This window comes from Amphiura filiformis, chromosome 15, assembly GCF_039555335.1.
Source record: "Amphiura filiformis chromosome 15, Afil_fr2py, whole genome shotgun sequence".
Taxonomy (NCBI): Eukaryota; Metazoa; Echinodermata; class Ophiuroidea; order Amphilepidida; family Amphiuridae; genus Amphiura; species Amphiura filiformis.
In genome coordinates, this window is record NC_092642.1 from 11,487,700 (window position 1) to 11,511,382 (window position 23,683).

Below are 23,683 nucleotides of genomic sequence, written 5' to 3' on the forward strand. Positions count from 1 at the left end.
ATTACAAAAAGCCTGTAAAATAAAACTTGAGGACAATTTTCCTGTTGCACACTCAATAATATTTTAGGGGCTTTTAATAAAAATTTGTGTTTCTGAAATCACATTTCTGAAATAAACAACAAAAATTCTGTAAAATAAAACCTCAAGAAAATTTACCTGTACATGATGTACAGCCAACAATATTTTCACAGGTATTTAAATTTGCGGTTCTGAAATTAACCACAACGAGCTTGAAAAATAAAACCGCAAAAATTCCTCGTCGTACAGTAATTGCGTAAACAATTAACCACTGCAAATATTTGGTGAGACAGCCAGGCAGGCAGGCAGGCAGGCAGACAAGTAGTAAGTCAGGCTGACCATTCAGACGTATGCATCGGGATTTACAATTTGATTTGCAAGATGTGAAATGGCTTGTATATTCTTAACAAGTCAGACTAGAGTAATTCCTCCTTACCAACCCGACAGTGATGAAGACAGCAACTAGATGTGTATGGTTGGTTAAGCTATGTTGGGATGGACTAGTCCAGATTTTAAAATAGAAGAGCATTTTTTCTTTATATTTGAAGTTCAAATTGATGCGTATATATTTGAAATGGTTGGTCATTTACCAAGTGATTTTATGTTACTTATTCATGAATTATACATGAAATTTAGGGTTAGGATTAGGGTCAGGATTAGCGTTAGGATTAAGGTTAGGATTAGAGTTAAAATCAGGGTTAGGAGGGTGCTGTAAAGTGTGCTGAGGCTTGTGGATCAACGTCTAGGCGTTGTGCCTGTGTGTAGCGCACTATAAATCACTGCGTTTTTTTAGGATTAGGGTTAGGATTAGGGTTAGGATTAAGGTTAGGATTAGGATTAGCTTAGGCTTTCTTACACAAAATATTACATGGAGGATCAACTTAATTATGACACTTATTCTCAAAATTAAAAAATTTAGTAAAATTAATCAATTTTCAGAAAAAAATTCTACAGACTATTTCTATACAATGTCACCCTATTTTTGCCTGACAAAAATTGCATTCCAAGCTCATTGATGATTTCAAAACCAGGGTTGCCACAGAATTTCAGCCCAAATAGCACAAATCACAGGTCAAATAATCAAAAAGTCACCCAATTTTTCTCATAACCATTGGCTTTTATGGGACAGGAAACTACCGGAATTGGTGGGAGACAATTGTTGAAAAGTCACCTCGCAAGGAAAATCTTCAAAAGATGCCCAATTGGGCTACCAAATTGCAGGTTTGGCAACTCTGTTCAAAACTTGATCAAAATTGAATAGATTCTTATGTTTAGAATGCTTTATCTTGAAACCCTGTTAGGGCTAGTAATGTAGTGAAAGTCTTTCTTTCATGGAAAAGAAAAACCCTACGATTTTCCAATACTGAGTATCTAAGTTAATCAAATTGCATAATTATTGTACTCATGTATATTTTTGAATCACGAGTAGACTGGGGAGACAAGAACATTTTACATTATACATTGAGTGAGTAGGAGTTATTACCCTGGAAAGTGATTGGGCTCCCTCATATGACCAGTGTTAATGCTGCAAATTTGCCATTTAAAGGTCATCACCACGTGATGACTACTTATCTTTGCACCAATACATTCATGTTTTTTCACACTATGCAAAGGGTTTTGTAGGAAAACGTGTTTGGGTGTAAGGGTTTGAAGGGATGTCACCAGAGTTACTAGACCAATCCTAGGCTTACTTGGATGCATTTGAATGTATTATTTATACCTGTGTATGGTGACAAAAGAGTAAAATTTCAAATTTATGGGAAAATTTTGTTTTCAAAACACACTTGGATGTGGTTATGGATGGAATATTTGACTTCCGATGGTTTATGGGTAAAAAGGAAAAGCTAAGATAGTTTATACTGTAATCAGCATTCAGGGAATCGGTAGGACCAATGGGCTATTCCATTTTAATCCCATACACCCTCATGGAAGACATGACCTTAATCTTTCACACAGGTATGGGCATCAATCGGGGGTAACAGGGGGTAACAAGTTCCCCCACCTTTCAGCAAACTGACCCATTGTTCTTTTCAGCCACTTTCTGATAATTCAGGCTGATCGTCCCCCCACATTTCAAGCCGGATTGGCACTAATTCACACAGGGAGTGTGTATTTCAAATGGGGTTACCTGAATGGATGACTCCTATTTGAAATCTACACCCCCCTGTTTAGGAGATTAAAGTTGTGTCTTCCATAGAGGGTGCGTGGATTTCAACAAGAAGAGCCCAATGAGCTTAGCTAGATTTCATATTATTCTAGGGTAATTTGAGATCAATGCCAATTGCATAATATTGTATAGCTCCATAGATGAGGTGACGTGTGACGTCATTGCCTGGCAGTATGCGCGCACATCATCACAATTTCCATTGTTTTTTGCCCGGCAGTAAGCACGAGCATCATATTTTGTTCAGGGCCTGTGCTTTTAAAATTACCACCACATCACAATGCGGTTAGTGTAGTGGTTGTATGCAGTTCGCTCAAGCATATCGATATACCAGTCCCTAACCTTTGTTGATAAACATTGCGGTCAACTCATCTTTACCCATATGAAGTTGTTCAACATTTTCATGATAGGAATAAACCCTTTGGCAGGGGAGGGAGAGAGAATTTCTTATATGCATGTGAGGGGGAGTGTGGGTGGGGTCTTTTCATTGTCAGGAAGGTCATTGGGTGGGGCTTTTTGTTCAGGGCCTGTGCTTTTAAAACTACCGCCACATCACAATAAGGGTAGTGTAGTGGTTGTATGCAGATCGCTCAAGCATATTGATATACCAGTCCCTGACCTTTGTTGATAAATATTGCGGTCAACTCATCTTTACCCATATGAAGTTGTTCAACATTTTCATGATAGGAATAAACCCTCTGGCGGGGGAGGGAGAGAGAATTTCTTATATGCATGTGAGGGGGAGTGTGGGTGGGGTCTTTTCATTGTCAGGAAGGTCATTGGGTGGGGCTTTTTGTTCAGGGCCTGTGCTTTTAAAACTACCGCCACATCACAATAAGGGTAGTGTAGTGGTTGTATGCAGATCGCTCAAGCATATTGATATACCAGTCCCTGACCTTTGTTGATAAATATTGCGGTCAACTCATCTTTACCCATATGAAGTTGTTCAACATTTTCATGATAGGAATAAACCCTCTGGCGGGGGAGGGAGAGAGAATTTCTTATATGCATGTGAGGGGGAGTGTGGGTGGGGTCTTTTCATTGCCAGGAAGGTCATTGGGTGGGGCTTTTTGTTCAGGGCCTGTGCTTTTAAAACTACCGCCACATCACAATAACGGTAGTGTAGTGGTTGTATGCAGATCGCTCAAGCATATTGATATACCAGCACCTGACCGTTGTTGATAAACATTGCGGTCAACTCACCCCTACCCATATGAAGTTGTTCAACGTTTTCATGATAAGGAATAAACCCTTTGGCGGGGGAGGGAGAGATAATTTCTTATATGCATGTGAGGGGGAGTGTGGGTGGGGTCTTTTCATTGCCAGGAAGGTCATTGGGTGGGGCTTTTTCCTAGTCAACCTATAGTCATCACTTCCTACACAGTTATTGCTGGAGTTCGCTAACCTGTTACATCATCTTTATCATGCCTTTGTAATAATTCTTTTTCTTCTCTTCTTCTGGCAGACTTTGTTCTTCACTTCTTGTTATAGTCAATCCAATCCCCAAAATGTCACATACAGATTTCATTGCATGCAATGATTGCTTGATGTCAATGTGTGCTTGTTTGTGTGGAGAGGGGGTGTACCACTATGCAAATGGGGGTGTTTGCATTAATGTCAGGGTGGGGTGGCTCTGTGCCTATGTTTGCTTGTGTGTGTGCTTGCACTTGTGCCTGTGTTTGTAGATACATGCGTTTCTGTGTGTTGGCTTGTTCGACAGGTCCAACCTATAGTATACAGAAAGCCACCCTTCTCAAAGCATGCTTTGACCCAAAACTATTCCAGCTGTGACATTTTGGTTTGGATAGACTATAGACACTTTTCATCATCAACTTTCTTTCAGACCCACCATGCCTCCAAGTCATCTGAGCACATATTTTCTTTCATGTGGACCCTTCTTAAACATTATAAAAACCTTGCTCCCTAGCTTAGCTTTTTTGAATTGTTCATATAATTACGTGACCATTTTCTAACCGACTCCACCCTCTTTTTGTTTTTCTTTCCAATTAACCGTTTTGCCTCTCTACTCACTCATCATTCATTGCATCGTCAATCTATATATCTATATGAATATTTGATTGATTGATTGATTGAATAGAGCGATGGTAGCGATGTGTCCGAACCAATCCCTGGTTCTTGCAGTGAACCGGAAGTAAGTTGAACCGAGTGTGAATGAATGAATACCAACCATACCCCTGTACACCCCTTAAAACTAAATACATACAGCAGAGGTTCAATGACTTGCTTATTGAAGGTGGTCATTCAGAAATGTTACCTATGTGTGGCATATGTGTGAGTGAATTATGATCTTGCAATTCTGAAATTAAGTAATACGTCTTTTTATAATTGCATAAAAATGCACACTGTTGATATGATTTTAAGAATTTATAGTGTATCTGTCAAATTTGTGAGGGATTTTAAAACACAGGTTATTTCATTGGGGACAAAAATCAAATAACCATCATGTTACATACATGTTCTCTCACTTAAATTGTAAAACGAATGTAGGTGCCATTGGACTATTCCAGTTGAAATCTGCACACCCTCTGTGGAAGACATGCCCTGAATCTTCCACACAGGGAGTGTTAATTTCAAATGGGGTTACCTGAATAGGTGACTCCATTTGAAATCTACACCCTCTAGTTTGGGAGATTAAGGTCATGTCTAATGTCTTCATAGGGATATGTGTGGATTTCAACTAAATAATTCAATCTAACATGCCAAAGATTAGTATAAAAGCACATCTGTGTAATGCCATGGCAACGGCTCAGTGGCACAAAGACATATGTCCATTACCTGATGTATGGAGGATTGGACCTCATTGGATAAGCCTGTAACATGGCTTTTTATCTCACTATTTTTAAATGCCCTTTTTTTATTTGTAAATTGTGTCCATGTTATTTATTGTCATGTTTTTATATTGTTTGTTGATTAAAATCAGTCAATCAATTGCCTGTGATGAGTTCTCATATGCATATCACATGCTGTTATGCACTGCCATATTGGGTGTGTCATGCATATCACATGCAATTATACATACAACAGCTATATATGGACATGTGTCTGTGTGCTTCTGAGTCAAATGTTGGCTTGTAAACCTAAGGTCCTGGATTTATCTTTCAGTGAGATGACCCTTAACCTTGAAATATATGTCCCTGTTGTAAGACAGTAAATGACACAATATATGTAAATTGCATTTATTCAGATGATGTATCTGAGGTTAGTAATGCCAAACCTTTAAATGTCAAACTTTTATTGATAGTTTTTTCCAGGCTTAAAACTTAATAATCCATAAATATAATTCTATAATGTGCTTGTGGGTTTGGGTGCAAGCATTTTTTATTTGACAAATCTTGATAAATATCAAATTAATTCAAATGTTTTGAGACTCACAATGCATGATGGGTAATGTTTCTGATTGGTCAGTTTTCAGAGCAGGTCATTGGACCTGAAAACCATAAGAATACAATTGCATTTCAAATATATTCTATCATTATGTAGTTCAAGAGTAATGTCGTGTTAACTTTGTTAATTCATTAATTATCAATCAATTAATTATTCACTAATTAATTAAAAAGCCTGATTTAGCTTGCTGTGATGGATTAATATTTAATTATTTGTAGGATAAGAATGACCCTTTTTGATTAAGTGATGTTTGCGAGTGTAGAGTGCATGGTTATTTTAGATTGATCAGTGCAGTGGGGTCATTTGTTATAAAGAGATGAATGGGAGGATATTGAATTTTTGATGGAAAACAAAATTGATAGATGAAATAATTTCATTTTGTGGAATTTATTATAACATTTTGCTGAGGAGGTTTTCTTTCAATTATTTTTTATTCATTCAGTTTTTTGTATGATTTCACTATGAACTAACATGCTCTGCAAAAATTCAAGGTCTTAGGTGCTCAAATCTGATATTTTTAATAAAATTACCCCAAAAATCACAGAACACAAGATTTAATTAATAAATCAAAATATCAGTTGAACTTGTGTGTGGCTGAAATGATCTTTTTGGGTGTGTGAATTTACAGGAAGTTCATAACACATAAGTTACATTTGTTTCATTAAAAAATATGATTAACAGAGAACTATTAGTTACTTATGCCCTCTGGTGATGAATGGGCCATTCCAGTTGAAATCCTTACTCCCCCCTATGGAAGACATGACCCTGTTCTCCCACACAGGGGGTTGTTGAATTCAAATGAAGTCACCCTTCTTGGTAACCCTGTGTATGACATTAAGTTCAATTTTTCCATAAGGGTTTTGTGGATTTCATCTGGAATAGGCCATTGAATATCTGTTATGGAAATGTCATTTGCAAAAAGGAAACAAAATCAACTTGCAAAATGAGAAGCACTGCTAGAATTCAGCATATTTTTCAAATATTCATGCTCAAATTGTAAGAACTTTGGAAATTACAAAATGGTATCACAAATTGAATATCAATAGTCCTTCATGCTGCAATATCAAAATGACAACCTTGAATTGGACGTACGTTCAACATCTCTCATCCAGACCTCTCTTTCAGGATCACTCTTCTATCAAACCAGGTAATCTGCATAGGAAAACATGTACTTTTACACATTCATTTTTGCTAGCAAAAGGAGATCACTATGTTCCATTCATCACAAATTAAAAATACAATAACATTCAAGACTTTTTTGTCTTTTAAACGAAATAGGAAATATTTGAAATGCAGTTAGGATTCTGCTATGCACCCTGTAATGAAACAACCCTCCACCCACCCACCCACCCATCCATCCACCCCCCTCTGGCCCAAATGTTGTGTATCACACTCCCCCTCCTCATAAAGGGGTTCCTTTTATTGTCATATTTTTTTTCTAAGGCTTAAATACTACAGACAAAATTAAGTTGAAAATTTAATTTGACATATTTTTGTTCCTGTAACTCAAGTGTACTTTCAATCAAACGTGTATGTGCCATTTTGATTGAAGTAATTTGTTGTTCTTTTTTAACCATATAAACAAAATAATAAATAGAACAATTGATCGATTGTCACCATGATTTTGTATTTTGTGGTAACTTTTTGTATACAATACTCAATCAATCCTTTCTGTGATGGTTTATTTCCATTTAGACTGGTTAGGGTACTGTCTCTATACATCTGTTTTTAGACGGGAGCTGAATATCTGGGGAATTTCATGACCCTTCCATGATCATTTGTTATAAGTTTTTGAGTTAAAATTGCTCTTTAATATGTTGAAAATGGCAACAATCAAAAACTGATTACCTTGAATAGCATATTAAATTAATTAGTTTGATTGGTTAAAATTAATAAGTATTTAAGTCTCAGAAAAAAAACCTGAATGGGAACCACATGCATGACCACACTTACATATGAGTGAATAACATGGTGTTGATGATAGACTAGACTATGTACATATAACTATAGTGTTTATTAGAACATGCGATGACAATTGAACAAAATTGCAAGTATACTCTCATCTTACTAGCTGACATGATTCATTTTGTATGTGTCCAAAAAGGCTACAAAATAAGGTTCTGTAACAAATTTTGTGAAACACTTTAAAACTTTAGTATATTCTTAAATAAGTCAGAGTTAAGAGTTACTGTTTTTCTTGTACTTCGGGCTCAAGATCTATAAATTACTGTTGGACATTGAAAGTAACCTCCTCCTTGTTGGGAGTAAAGATAAAATTTGCGAGTTTTTAGAATCACTATTGTTTAATGAAATTTTTTGAACTGACTTTTGTTTAATATTTTGTTTTCAAATTTAATATAAACCATGGGTTTTTTGAGTGAACATGGATAAAAGTTTGGAAATATGAATTGATATGAACAAAGTGGTGTTGTAAAAAACCTTGCCAACTTTTATATTCTTGTGACAGAAATTTGCACTCTTAAAAAGCTTGGAACAAATTTGATGTGGTTTAGGATCAAATGTGAGCTTATGCTATTTCAGACCAATTTGATCCAGAATTATGCTTGAATTCAATCCTGTTATAATCAGATTTGTTCCAGTCAAAAGATGAAATTTGATTCAGTTAAGATCAAATATGATCTGGTTAAGGTCAAATTTGATAAAATTTATATCAAATTTGATCCAGTTAAGATCAAATTTGATCCAGTTAAGATCAAATGTAATCCAATTTAGATCAAAATTGATCCAAAAAGATCAAATTTGATCCAGTTCAGATTAAAGTTGATCTTATCTCATATCAGATCAAAATTTGATCCACTTAAGATCAGATTTGGTTAAGAATAAATTTGAATACGATTTTAGATCAAATATGATCTGAATCAGTTAAGCTCTTAATATTTAATCCACATCCAGATCAATTTGATCCAGGTTTTTTTAAGTGTATAATTTTCTTAAGCTTCAAGTAAGGTAAGTAATCCAGATTAAATGTGACACCATTTAATGGTACATTAATTGCTACATGCCCCACCCAACTAATTGGTACAGATAATAAACATTGTCAATCCGTAAAGAATATTTTTAGATTGGAACTGATATGATAAAGCTTTCAATGTTAGGTCTGTTGTCATGTCTTGTATTTCATACAATATTATTGCATGTACTTAATTTTACTGCACTTATTCCATTTACAATTGCCTGTCTTTTTCATTCCACAGCATGTTTTATTACAACAGCAGACTATAACGCCTTCCCATGATGCATTGGTGGCTATTCCATTTAAAATCCACACTCCCCCTGTGGAAGATTTAGATAATATCTTACACAGGGGGAGTATGAATTTTAAATGGAATTAACACATTGACAGCTCCACTTGAATTTCATACACCCTCTGAGAAAGATTCAATCTGAATCTTCCACATAAGGAGGGTGAGTTTCAATTAATGCACTAATTCCATTTGATTTTCATACTCCCCCTGTGGAAGATGTTTCCAAAGCTTTCCACAGGAGGAGTGTGGATTTTAAATGGATAGCCCATTGTTCATTGACAGGGTTAGTTTTACATCTTGAAAGTATTATCGCAAACCAGTTGAAATATTTGTCTCAATTTTGCAAAATTACAGTTGTATTTTATAGGGTATAATGGTCCTAAGATATCACAGAAAGGTTGAAAATTTTCTTTCAAAAATATGATTTTTCAAAACATTTTCAAAATATGTTTGTAAAAATTTGCAAACATTTTGAATATTCAGTAAAAACCACTAAATTTTGGCCAAAAATCACCTGAATTTACATGATTTTAGAAACAAAAAAATTCTGGGTCGGTCTGGCCTGTAAATCATGTTTTATTTTTTCCATCACCTAATGTGCTGCTTTATAAACAATGCATTCAGGGAAGGTGTGACTGTCTGCTGTGATTTTATTACATTCCATTTAAAAATAGATCATAGATTTTGTATTATTTTTAGATTATAGTTATAGTCTTGAATATTTTAAATGACACTTTACTTTTCATTTTTTTTGCCTGCTAACAAATTATAGATCTTTTCAATTTTGTTATTATAGTCTGTATATGTAATACTGAATCATGTAATTTTTTGTATGAATGTTTTAATAATGAGAGTAAGATTAAGTGACATAACTGAAGTATTTGCACATTGTTACATATAATTGTCATCATATAGCTTTCACTATACATATGGATAATTCTTGTGAAGAATTTGTGAAGATTTGTGAAGAACCAAGTTGGAGTTGTTGTGTGTATGCACGGGGGGTGGGGAGTGTACAGGGAGGGTGTGTGTGGGGTATCTGTGTGCCGGGTGTGCCTGTGTGGGAGTGAAGTGTTACCAGATGTCTGGCATTGAAAAGAAATCAGTTTTAAAGTCCATTTTTTCTAGAGATATGCATCTCCAGGTATCTTTAAAAAGAAACCGAAGAAAGTAAAAAAAAAAGACTTCATCAATGTATGATGAAGTTGCATCTAAAGGGCAATGCCATTTATAAGCACATGCTCAATCATATGACATTTCAGACATTTCTCATCAAAATCATTAGCTAAATATTATGTCTGTTGAGAAATCTTCAGTGCTTTACCACAAGATATTTTTCAATTCTTTCTGAACCAAAGAGTCAGGAGTCTTTAAGCCTGTGGGCTTAAAATCCTGTCCATCAAATGAACCAAAATTACACACATGTTTTCTTCAATACTCTACTCTAAACAAATGTCAGTAACCAATCAGTTATCCAACTGACACAACAGCAAAATGCACTGACATGGAACAGCTTCCTGGACCACGTTCACAGTCCAATAATTGGCACCTAGCAAAAGAAATCTGTGAGAATGAGTACAAGATCCTTGCACATATGATAATTCCCAAAGAGTAAGTGGAATAGTGTGGAACAAGACCTGTTTCTTGAAAAATGTGTGTGAAAAGAAAAAAGCAGCACCGTTTCATCATCTATGCCAGGATCTTGTATGCATGCTCACAGATTTTCTGTGCTGGGTGCCAAATGTTGAGCTGTGAAAGTGGTCGAGGAAGCTGTTCCGTGTCACTGCTTTTTGCTGTTGTGTCAGTTGGACAACTGCTTGGTTACTGACATGTGTTTTAAGTAGAGTATTGAAGTGTGTGTAATTTTGGTTCATTTTGATTGACAGGATTTTAAGATATGACCTTGTGATTCACAAGTTGTGAAAAATTATAAGTTTCTTTTTGAGCTCAGTTTACATTGAATTTATCAGTAGGAGTTACTAAACATTTTATTCCATGCATAAGTTAGTTTTTCTCTTACGATAGCTGTTTGGCCCATCAATAGCACCATGGCTATCGAATTTGGCTTAAATATTCGGAACTTTTCTCATGCAGTGCAAAAAGTTTTTCAAGGCCTATGTTTAAACTGAGTCAGTGTGTCTCTGATGTGCAACACAACTTATGTGTGATTCAATATGCACAGGTTTATATATAGTGAATTTCATTGAATGGACTGCAGGTTTCTCCGCATTGCGAGCCGGGATTGCGAGGTGCGATTAAGATACTGTGTAGATGCATTCTTGTAGAAAATACAGTCATAAGCTTACCCCATCTATTCAGAGAATGTGTGTCCATATTCAACATGATTCATACATTGTCCCTTCTCATGTATTGATTCATATCAATTAAATCAACTCACCATTGCATTATTTCCTCCACTTTGCAGAAAAAGAAAAATAAGCGGCGATCAAGCAAAGAAACGGTACTTTCCAAACATTTTTTCTTCATTTTTTTTATAAATAGTTTTCATTCGCTGCTCCTTCTTGCATGTTGTTATGTATTATTTCATTTTTTTAAATTATTTTAATTTAATAGTGCAGTGGATTTTTTTATCACCATCACAGCATGTTGTATTTCACAACTTTTTTCCCACCCTCACAGGACATGACTTCTGCTTACTATTATTTTGCTTCTGTGGTGTATTCACATGCACTTACGCACATACACGTACACATACAGACATACACATTGTGTTGGTAGTGATAAGTGGTTTGTGTTATGGAGTCAATATTGTGATGAATTCCTTTTTTCAAGACAGCACCCTGACTTTATCCGATGTTTTTAAGTTAACAAAACACACAAATGGACGTCTTTAGTGTAATGGTGCTGCCGATTGCTTTACTCGTATCAATAAATACTTGATTTATTTTTCTATGTTTACCTTCAATTTTTTCTATTGCTTTTTTCTTTTAAAGCATGGGCGTATCCAGGGCACTACGGACAGTGTTCACTCTTCACCGGAAAATGTTGGCCCAGAATGGGTAAATTGGGCTGTTCCTGTTGAAATCCATACACCCCCTATGAAAGACATGACCTTAATCTTCCACACAGGGAGTATGAATTTCAAATGGGGTTACCTGTATGGGTGGCTTCATTTGAAATCTACACCTTGTGTGGGAGATTAAGGACTTGTCTTCCATAGGGGGTGTATGGATTTTAATTGGATACCCCATTTGTGTGGTATTTGATGTCTCAGTATATTATTAGCTATTTGGTATAGTGTTTTTGAATGGTTTTACAAGATGAAAATGTGCACAAAAAGTTTTGAAGCAGATTCCAAAACAAGAATTACTTTTGAGTGAACACTGACAATGAGAGTGAAGTGAGTTTTCTTAAATTTATGAGGAATCACAAGATTGCTGCAAAGTTACCCCATTCAATATTTGTTGTTTGCAGACCGGTAGCCAGGGGGCAATATATCCTCCTCAAAATGTCTGCCATATCCACACAAACTTACCTATACATTGTATATTTTAGCCTAAATAAATGGAGCATAAAGTAAAATGGCGCATCAAATGGCTTCAATTTGGGCTTTATTTTGAAACATTTTCCAAGGCTCTGACACCCCTACATGACACCTCCAGACCAAGTTAGTCCTGGCTATGGGCCTGGTTGTATGCTGGCCTTTTACTGTACTGCCCCGGGTAGAGTACCATGCATTGCCAGGTTGTGATCGCAACCCTTATTTTTGTTTGCAAACAATCTACACATTTCTCAAGATCTTACTGTATCCAATCTTGATATTGTTTCTTTTACAAATATATCAAATAGTTTACATCTGATCGTGTGGCTCACAAAATATGTAAAGTTTGGATATGTGTGACCTTTAGTTACAGAGCCATTTAGGAAAAAATGTTCAAGGTAAAAAATTAGAGTTACAAATTGACACAACATTGTAAGGGATTCATAAAAAAAGAATAGTTTGCACTAGCTGTAATGTCTGGTTGGTGTATTAACAGTCAACAGGATTAAAAGGATTTTGTCTGTATTTATCTTCTATTTTCTTAATTTTACATCACAGTGCAAACTGTTCATTTACTGTTTATATCTCACTTTAATATCTTTAAATTTCACTGATTATGAGAAAAATATGAGCTTTCTTCTGATACCCAAATCTCTATTTTGACAGGATAAAGTTAGGGATGATGCTCTTATTACTTTTGTAATTCATTATTTGAAATACGAATTATAATTGATATATGAGAATAGGATTTCAAATATGTTTGATATTGACATTATTCGAACATTTCTTCACTAAGACGAGTTCCATGTTTGTTGAAATTTGATCAGTTGTGAGAATATGTCTTTTCATTCTTGGGCTAGTTCAACTGCTTTTTGTTTGCTTACCATTCTCAGAGGGAGGAAAATATCATACAACTATTTATTAAGGATTGGAACTGACTGCAAGTCCTTTGTGGAAGCCTATCTTACTCTCACAGATGCAGCCATGAAGCTGTGTAGAATTAGAATTTGTCCATTATGAATATTTAGGCCTTGTTAGAGATATTACTGTGGCATCAGTGTTCAAGGCCTAGATCATTATGCCACAACTCTCAACATTGATAGATGTAATGCTTTGACATTCTTTTTTTTTAGAGATTTATACTCTTTGTACCCATCATTTCTTCAATATCCTAGCAATCTTCTGATCTGGTGATCACTATTAACAGCTCTTTCAGAAACATTACTTCATAGTCCTGATGTATTCAAATACATTGTATTTCTTCAGCAGTGAATCAGTTACACTCTGTAAACTCTTAGTTGATTTTATACTCACCATTTCTTTAGAAGCCCAGCAGTCTTTTCTGATCTTGATGTTCTGTCTTCATTCAAACATGTGCGTGCGTATGCTTAGCGGAATTAGGTCAGCATGTTTGATTCGAATCTGTCACTGCAAAATCTAACATGGCGTTACTCTCAACTTCAGAAGAGACAGACTATAGTATGAGGACATAGTAGTGCAGTTGTATGGGCTTTCCACGCAATCTCAAGATCAAAGATTGCAGGTTCAAACCCTGGCAGTGCCATTATGTTCTTACTATGCAGACATTGCCCTCCCTACAACATATTATACGGAAGAGGAGTTTGGTCCCAAATGCTTCAATGTAATTTTAAATACATCAATTTGTATGAGTTGTAGTGCGGGTGTGATCCTCAGACACCAATGTTTCATGGCTCTGACAAAACTCCAAACAAAGCCATTTACAGTCCATTTTGAATGGTGGATCCCATCTATCACATGGCTAGATAGCTCAGATGGTAGAGCATTAGCCATGTAATCCAGCGATAGCCGGATCGAGACCTGTTCAACCAAGTTTTCTCTACTCCATTCTTCAAAATTTGAATATTTTAGTTTAAGGCAAACAACTTTGTCTGCTTTTGTTTGTAGGTATTGGACACATTGTAGTAGTGACTGTTTCTACACATACAAACAAACAAACACACAAACAAACTGACAACATCTAACCTATCTTTGTCAACAAATTCTGAATGCCCTGCAATGTGAAATACCTTTTGTTTCTTGATGGTTAAAAAATTGCAAGTTTAGTTTGAACTAGTGTTGTGATATGGTATAGTTATATTTTGCTGTCAGTAGTCAAAATTTGATTGTTGGTATTAAGAGTGTTTGTTTTATATCATGGGCGTAGCCAAGGGAGTGGGGGGGGGGGGAGTGAATTACACCACTACCTCAAAATTGACATTAAAAGGTTCCATTTGGTGTTGTCACACTCAAAAAGTCCACAATTGGACATGCTGGTACAAAATGAAATCAAATGTTGCACATCAAATATCTACTTTTTTGATGTTATAACATGAAAAGGTCAACTTTTTTGTTGCTCTTGCATCAAAATGTTGACTTTTTTCAAAATCAGTAATTTCCATATAGTAATGGCTTTGCCCATGGTTTGAATGCATGTTTGTAATAAAGCTGGTAATTGGGCTGTCTTTTACAGAATGTTGTATGATATGCTCCTTCCCTGTTTGTCTCTCAAATTTTGTTCTGCAAGTTAAAATGATCTCTCTTGTTGTTGGTGTGATTTTTATTATGGTTGTACGTATTATAGACCATATACTTAGTGGATGATTGGCACAATGAATGTCAGTGGTGTATTTACTTAATATGTTAAAGACCCAGACAGGGACCAGGAGAATCGGATCCTAAAATAAGTCTTGAGATGGTGACCAGGTGTGTTGAGAACAGGGTCTTAGCTAGGATTTGACAAGTGCCTGTCACTTTCACCAACTCCACCTGTCTAAAATTTGACCCTGAAAACAAAACTAGTCCTCTGTAACATCTGGGGGTTCAGTCAGTTCAAACAGCTATTGCTATACCATGATTTATTAGTCTAGTCTTGTTTTGAGTTCTCAGAACTTATTCAACCATCATGTTTATAGAATTAAGCATCTGCCGGAGGCATTAATCTTGCCTGTCCCATGAGCCAACTTGCCTGTCCAAAATCACTGGTGAACGGGTGGGTGGCTAACACCCTGGTTGAGAAATTGAGTGCAATTGGAGTTGAGTGACTGAATTATGCCCGAAATAGGCTGATTTTCATGATTTTGTTCTAAATAAATCTAGGGAGGTTGCGCTTGCACCCACCCTGGGCAAGTATCTGGAGACCTTAACGGGCTGTTCCAGTTGAAATCCATATACCTTTTATGGAAGACATGACCTTAGTCTTCTGCACATGAAGTGTGAATTTCAAATGGGGTTACCAGAATGGGTGACTCCATTTGAAATCTACACGCCCTGTCTTCCATAGGGGGTGTGTGGATTTCGACTGGAATAGTCCAATAATGGTCAGGTATTTTCCAAACCTCACTCAGTAGCTTTTAGGTCATTAGGTATCCAGGCAACAATTTTTCAAGAGTTGAATATATTCATTTATAAATACCACCATCTGAAGTCTCTTGTTTGGAAGTGATTCTCAAATAGATATAAAGAGCACGTCACCCTGATGCATGTCGCTCTCCACTGTTATTGTGTCCGTTGTATGAATGGTAATAGAATTTCTGAAAGACCACAGTAACATACTGATGGGAATTTCTAAGAAAGAGCTGTCAAGAATATGTCTCATGATGTGTAAATAGGATCATAAAGGATGTTTCAAAATGATTGGTACCATTGGGATATTTTAGTTAGAATCCATACACTCCCTACGGAAGACATGACCTCAATCGCCTACACCAGGATATAGGGTCACCCATTCTGGTAACCCCATTTGAAATCCACACTCCCCTGTGGAGGATTTTGCTAAAGTCTTCCACAGAGGGAGCATGGGTTTCAAATAGAATAAACAGTTGGGTTAGTTACATTTGAAATACTCACTCCAGTTGTGGAAGATATAGGTAAAGCCATTATACAGTGGGAGTGTGGGGTTCAAAATAATTAAACCAAGCCAATTCAATTTGAAGAATATACTCCCTCTGCAGAAGACTTTTCTAAAATCTTCCACAGGGGTATGGTAGATATCAAATGGAATAGTCCATTTGGACAAAGTAGGTTATCCAATAAGCATCAAAACAGAGGAACCAATCATGTAACACAGCCTGTATAAAGTTTTACATTCACAACATATGAGATACACTAACAGATTCTTATTGATCTGGACCACAGAGGTACATTGCTGCCCAACTACTCTGTGGCTACTCTGAGTACCAGTGCAGTACCAATCTAGTACCAGTGTGTGTACTGTATGTGTGATTATGATGTGTAGTACCCACACAGGTATATGATATAGCTGGGCAGCAGTGTACCTCTGGGGTGGCAGCAAGAGGAATCTGGTTGTGTTTTCTTGGTACCCTGTAAGAAATATATCAAAATAATGACTAGTATCCCAACTTTGCTGTGATGGACAAAATTTTTCACTGATTCCATTTCACTAATAATAATTGTAAGGCAGTGGATCCAAATTTGTTTGATCTTTTGATCGATCATCGATGTATGGTTAATTCCTATTATTTATGGAATATGGATTAATTGACTGTTAATTGTGAAAACAGTTAGTCTTTTGACTGACAATACAATTGAGACCCTGATTAATTAGTCCATAGTTCATTAATAACTAGTATTGAAGCAACATCAATGGCTGATCCAAAGATCAAACAAATTTGGTTGCGTTGCCCAAGATATCTCTTCTGAAGACTTAAGCCATCATTAATTCGGTCTCAATCAAATCATCTCCTGATAACTAAAAACTTCCCTATCAGACTAACTTTGGGCTATTCCAGTTGAAATCCATACACCCCCTGTGGAAGGCATGACCTTAATCTCCCACACAGGGAGTGTGAATTTCAAATTGGGTTACCTGAATGGGAGACTTCGTTTATAATCCACACCCTCTGTGTGGGAGATTAAGGTCATTTTTCCAAAGGGGGTGTGTTGATTTTAACTGGAATAGCCCATTTACAACACATCATTTATTTATTTATTTATTTATTTATTTATTATTTATTATTCATTAGGCATTTCAACAAAAATATACAGCAAAATTAGACCAGCAAGCAAGGGCTGCCAGGGCCCAACAAAAGTGGCAAATGAAGCACTGACATCTAAAAGATGAGTGGACCCCACCCTTGCAAGCTGGTCATGAAAATAAATAAAGTATTGCACTATAAATACACATAAAAATTACAAAGATTATTAACACATTAAAAGTACAAACATTTTTTAAAAACAGCACTATGTTAAAGGCATGAAGCCCCAAGATACAAGAGACACAATATATTGCACTTAGCCAAGCAGGATAAAACACACCACAACATAATGAGATAATGCCCCCCCCTCCTACCCTATCACCACAACAAAACATAGATGGTACCAAGGATTAAATTTCTTGAATGGACTGAAAGTAGTCTCTCAAGTGGGATTTGAAGCAGTTAAAGCTATTGCACAAATAAATGTCAGTGATGTGACGGGGGAGGTCAGACCATTTTTTAGGAAAGCGTTGGATGGAATGATAAAGAAAAGCATCAGTTTTGGCTTTGAGATGTCCTTTAATCTATCATATCCAAACCCATTGCAAACCTGATGTTGGATTTCTATGTTGGCATTACAATGGGTTAAGATTTGTGGTGGGTTAAGGACTTATAACACATCACAACTCTTAGTGAAATAGACCCCTGGTGCATTAGCATATTAGCATCAGGCTATTCCTTTTAAATCCATACACCCCCTATGGAAGACATGACCTTAATCTCCCACACAGGGTGTGTAGATTTCAAATGGAGTGACCCATAGTAACCCCCATTTGAAATTCACACTTAATGTGTGGAAGATTAAGGTCATGTCGTCCATAGAGGTGTATGAATTTCAACTGACCAATATGCTGTGATGTCCAAATAATTCATTGGTGATCCATGGTCTAAAATATAAAACATATGCTTGACTAATTAAGATTACTATACACTACCCCTCACCTCCCTCCCACCATAAAACCATCAGTCAAACTAATGTCTCATAAATGGAAGGTATCACTTTGGCCCCAATTCATAAATCTATATAATACTGAAAAAATATTGCTTTTTAATAAGAACACATATCTCTATTATATATGTGTACATCCATATCAAAACGATGCACTTGCCGGCTGGTACATGTGTCTCATTTCACATAATAGCTAAGAATAAATACCAGACTCATCTCAAGTGGAGGTAACTTAAAATCATCCCCAAGTCATATGGTTAAGGGATGTTCTCTGTATTCCTAAACCATGTGACTTGGGATGATTTGAAGTGACCTCCACTTGAGATGAGTTTGGTATTTATTCTTAGCTATTATGTGAAATGAGACACATGTAGCAGCCGAAAAGTGCATCGTTTTGATATGGATGTACACATATGTTAAAATATAAATCCTCTACTTAAGGTATATACACCTGAACTAACTTTACCTCCAAGTAATTAATTCCCTAATTATGGATCATTTTAAATGGGTAAAACTTCAATGTTGGTGTATTAATCTAACCTAGCTGCACCATTTTGGGGGGAGGGGAGGGGATAGCAGAAAAGTGGGAAGATATATTGGAAAGAGAAAGAGTGAGAACATTACGTATCTGTTGACAAAAAAAATGAGAGAAGGCTGTAGGGATAGGGGTAGATAGTCAGTGAGAGAAATGGGAGGAATGGAGGAGGAGAGAATTATAAATGAGTTCATGTTGAGGTGCATCACATTGTCAACCATCATGGTCCAGTCACCAGCATTCAAGGTATTCATAATGTTAAGGTGTGCCAGATTTGAAACTGGAAAAGGATGTGCGAATTGAATCCTTGGAATCATGAAATATTTTTGTTATTGGTGAAAATGATGGTATATACGATAAGAAAAGTTGTCTAGTACCAGAATTATGTCTAGCTTAATATCTGGTGTACATTGTAGGTACTTCATGGGTACACTTTTGGTAGCCTTGATAATGATTTGAGGAGTTTGTCCCTGTAACATAAAGTTGCTGTTCAACATTGATTGAAGTGATCACTGCACTTATGATTTGTCGTGTATCAAAGATGTTGAAGTTTCACAGGCTATTTCAATTGAATTCTATAGGCTTACTTATGGAAGACATGACCTCAATCTCTCATACTTGTAAGAGTGTAGATTTCAAATGTGAGTCACCCATTCAAGTAACTACATTTAAAATCTACACTCCCTGTGTGGAAGATTATGATCATGTCTTCTATAGGGAGTATGGATTTCAATTGGAATAGCCCATTTTTGCTTTCCTATTTGGTTTGTATTTATGTGACCTGGTGTGGAGTTCACCTACATGTACAACATATCGTAAGTCCTTTAAGTCATCGTAAGTTCAAAGCCATCAGATATGTCCATAGGTTATATATGTTGGACTTAAGATGGGTTAATGTTGGTGAAATCCACTCTTGATAAAGCAAAATGAGGATGGTATCATAAAAGTCAATTTTCAGATGTTAGCATCTTGTTAGACCTTTTAATCAGCTTTAATTTAATATAAATACCTTCAAAATGTGACATAAGAATACCAAGGTATATTGAAAATATTGGGTATTTAAAAAGTAAAGAAAATCATTGTTTGTTGGGCAGAAAAAAACCTCCTATGTACATGTACTTGTGGCCCCTGAACATGTTTAAAACAAAACTGCTAAGAGGTTACATAGGAGGTTTTGCTTTAAACATGTTTAGGGGCCAATGACACATTCAAGGTTTTTCATGCCCAATGACAATATAGGGTTTGAATGATAACCAAGCTCAAAAGTCAAAAAGAATATTATCGACACTGTCATTATTTTGCTTAATCGGGTTACAGTTTGCTGTGTGTATTACTGGACAAGGATGAATAGTATTTATAATGAGCAACTAATAATGATACTCTCTTTTACTCCATTTTCTGCTGTACAGAGTATTTTCTCACAAGTTTTTGAGCTTGAATCAGCTGACATAGAAAATAAAGGGTCACATAATGGAAGCAGGTAAGTCTAAGCCAAGGAATTAAAAGGAAGAATGTAGATATCCTAGGACCCAAAATGGCATCTTCCAATGTCATGGTTGAATGACCTCTATTTGAAAATACAGAAAATTTGACTTGAAAGTTGCACAGGTTTTGTACCCAACTTATTTCAAAGACTATTCTGTTAATGTACAAACATAATTATTGTGGTAAAAGCCCAGAAGGGGGTTCTCTAGTTTGCAGTGGCATAGCATGGGTCATCCGATTGGGGGGGCACCGGGTCTGATTGGGGGGCACAAGCCGTTTTTCGCCATTTTCCTATGGGGTTTTTAAAATTTCAGATCGATTGGGGGGGGCTTATGATGCTACGCCACTGCTAGTTTGGTTTAGGTGTGGATATGTGGCTGGAACTCCCGACAAATGACCCAACTTTAAACCAAAATTTGACGAAAAAGTGACCTTCAAAATTACACCAATTTTGGAAAACAATTGCACATTTGCTCAAAAAAATGTTTGGGCAAAAGTTGGAAAATAAAAAAACCCTTTCTTAAACCTCTGATATTGTTCCAATATCTGTGCTTAAACCGAATTTTCATGTAAGGAGTAAGTCCTGATATTGTTGGTACACTGTTCGTAGCCTTGCGAATGCATAGTATTCCTTCCCTGTTCTGAATGGAAAAATTATGATATTCCCTACACATCTCTTTATATACTATTTTTCACCCTGTTGTGGCAGTGATGTCAACGAATTGAAGCAGCTGTTTTGCTTGCGCATCTATGCGTGTACACGTGTACGTGTGTATGCTAGCGCTTTGAGTGAATGCTAGCGATTTGAAGCTGCGCCTAATGAAATGTGCACTGACATACTGCCACATCACGGTGAAAATGGTATCAAGGAACACAGACCATTGGCAACAAGGTACATACTTATGCAATTGTTTTTAATTCAAGTTTTAGTGGAGTTCATGTAGTTTCATATTCTGCCGAGTGCCAATAGAACGCATTTAAAAATTTAATCTCGGTGTGACCTTTGACCTCAATAACTCAATTTGCCCAAGGGTAGTAAATTGCACCCGGTGGATTTTGAATCTACACATCCCTGGCTGTTACTTCAAGTAAAAACAATACATGAGTACATAACTCGGGATGGCCAGTTTCTTTGACTATTATGTACATACTGTTGGTATCCTTGGAAATAAAGAGTCAAACCCTGTAAATTTAACATTCATAATAGGAAAATAAGGCCACTATAGCAGACGCATGATCTTTGTAGGTACACCAAGGGTATTCGTAAACTTGATTATACACAAGAGTCCATCCCTGTAACTTAAACATTCAAAATAGGAAAATAAGGTCGCTATTCCAGACATACGATCTATAATTAATTAACCAGACAGAATTATAACACAATTAACATACTTGATTACTCAGTGGCGGATTGAGTTCCTGGGGTAGTGTTACACTCGAGGAATCTGAAAAAGTACACAAATGGCCTGGGGTTACTATATAATATACAAAGGTGCACAGGGATGTGTTGCACAAATGGGTATGTTTGGTAAGTAAATCATTAGAAATGTGCACAGGTTGGGCTATTCCAGTTGAATTCCTTACCCCTTGTATGGAAGCCATTACCTTCATTTCCCATGAAGGGGGTGGAGATTTCAAATGGAGTCAACCATTTAGGTAACCCCACTTGAAATTCTCACTTCCTGTGTGGGAGATTAAGGTCATGTCATTCATAGGGGATGTATGGATTTAAACTTGAATAGCTCATTTTAAATAAAAAGAAGAATCGGAATTAGGTCAGAAAGGGTCATGCTTATAGGGAATCATGGCTCTCAGTTATTATGCAGGTGGGATGATTTACCTTTATTTTCAGGAAAAAAGAAAGGAGGGCCTCATTTTTTTTCAATAAAAAGGGAGATCACAAAATTATAAATGTACAAATTTGAGGGAAATAAGGGAGGAATAGAAAAATGTGTTAGAGTAAACATGAGGTAGAATATCTTCAGAATATCTCTAGAACAGACTCCTTGAACAAGTTTGAAATGCTAAATTTTCTGTAAATGTTTGATTTAAAAATAAATCATAACTTGTAACATCTAGATATGTCTATCCTACTACTATGACCCATAGAAGTAGGTAAATCATAAAAACACTCACACTGTTCCAAAGACCTTCAGTGACTGTAGTTTACCACAGAAAATAAGAGGATTGTAGCTGTGTGGCAATGCTGATGAACCATTTACCACAGTGTTATTGTGTCAAAACCTTCATGTGGTGTAAAAGTAATTAACACACTCGATTAGTAGTGGGTTGAGTTACAACTACACACTAATGGTACCATAGATGTACCCTCTCAGCTGCTAAGTGACCTCATACTGAGACAGAACCTTGCTGTGTAAATTGTCTAAATTGGCTGCTATTCTGTCACAAGCAATTGAACAGCACAGTTATGTCAGGCAATTAACATACTTGATCATTTAGAAGTAGCTAATGTTAACACCTGTTCTATTACTAGCAGTACCATAGATGTACCCTTGTGTAGTAGTGTGGTTTACTGTTACAATTGGAGCCTTGCTGTGTAAGGCCAGTATTTCATATACTTCCTATGATTTACTGCATAGTATTATATAGCAATTAACATACTTGGTTACTTAGCAGTGGGTGTTATAACACCTGTGCTGTTAGTGGTACCATAGATTTACCCGCTCAGTATTTGTATGGTGACACACTGTAGGAATATTGTTGTGTACAGTAAACTTTCTACACAGGCCACTATTTCATTGCAAGCTATCTATAATTGACTGCACAGTATTATAAAGCAATTAACATACTTGATTACTTAGCAGTGGGTAGTGTTACACCTGTGCTATTAGCGGCATGCATTCATCTCGCATATAATGTACTTCTCATGTTTGTGTTGTTATTTTCAGTTCGGATTGCAGGTATCCAATCCATATTGGTATCACAGGCTATGTGGCTACCACAGGGGAGGTAAGTTACTATGGATACATCATCTAGGGTTCTCATCTTTTCCCCCCTTTTTTCATTGGTGAAGTAGTAAAAATGTGTTTTGGAGAAAAAGTTTTTTCCTACGGAATTAGATAGCAACGTTTGAACAGTATTTTTAGTGGGACATGAGAGCACATCAGACACATCAAATTGCATTCTGAATATGAGGAATGTCCTTCTGATATCAAATAATTTTGATTTTTGGAAATTCGCGATATAATTCAAATTTTATGGCAAAGGACAAAAAGGACATTGTAAACATCTAGAAACACTGGAGAATCATCAGTCAGTCAACCAACACCGCTGATGATATAGAATGGTTTTAAATACTTTCAAATTGAACATTGTGTACTGTT

At 36.2% G+C, this 23,683-nt stretch overlaps 1 protein-coding gene across 1 annotated transcript in view; it reads left to right on the forward strand.

Moving 5' to 3' along the window:
- Positions 1-23,683, forward strand: part of LOC140171249 (dual 3',5'-cyclic-AMP and -GMP phosphodiesterase 11-like) — a 201,160-nt gene that overhangs the window by 138,077 nt on the left and 39,400 nt on the right. The window contains 5 exon segments of the mRNA XM_072194477.1: positions 4,281-4,334; positions 11,279-11,314; positions 11,808-11,873; positions 20,264-20,334; positions 23,249-23,309. Of these exon segments, the coding sequence (XP_072050578.1) occupies positions 4,281-4,334; positions 11,279-11,314; positions 11,808-11,873; positions 20,264-20,334; positions 23,249-23,309 (288 nt within the window).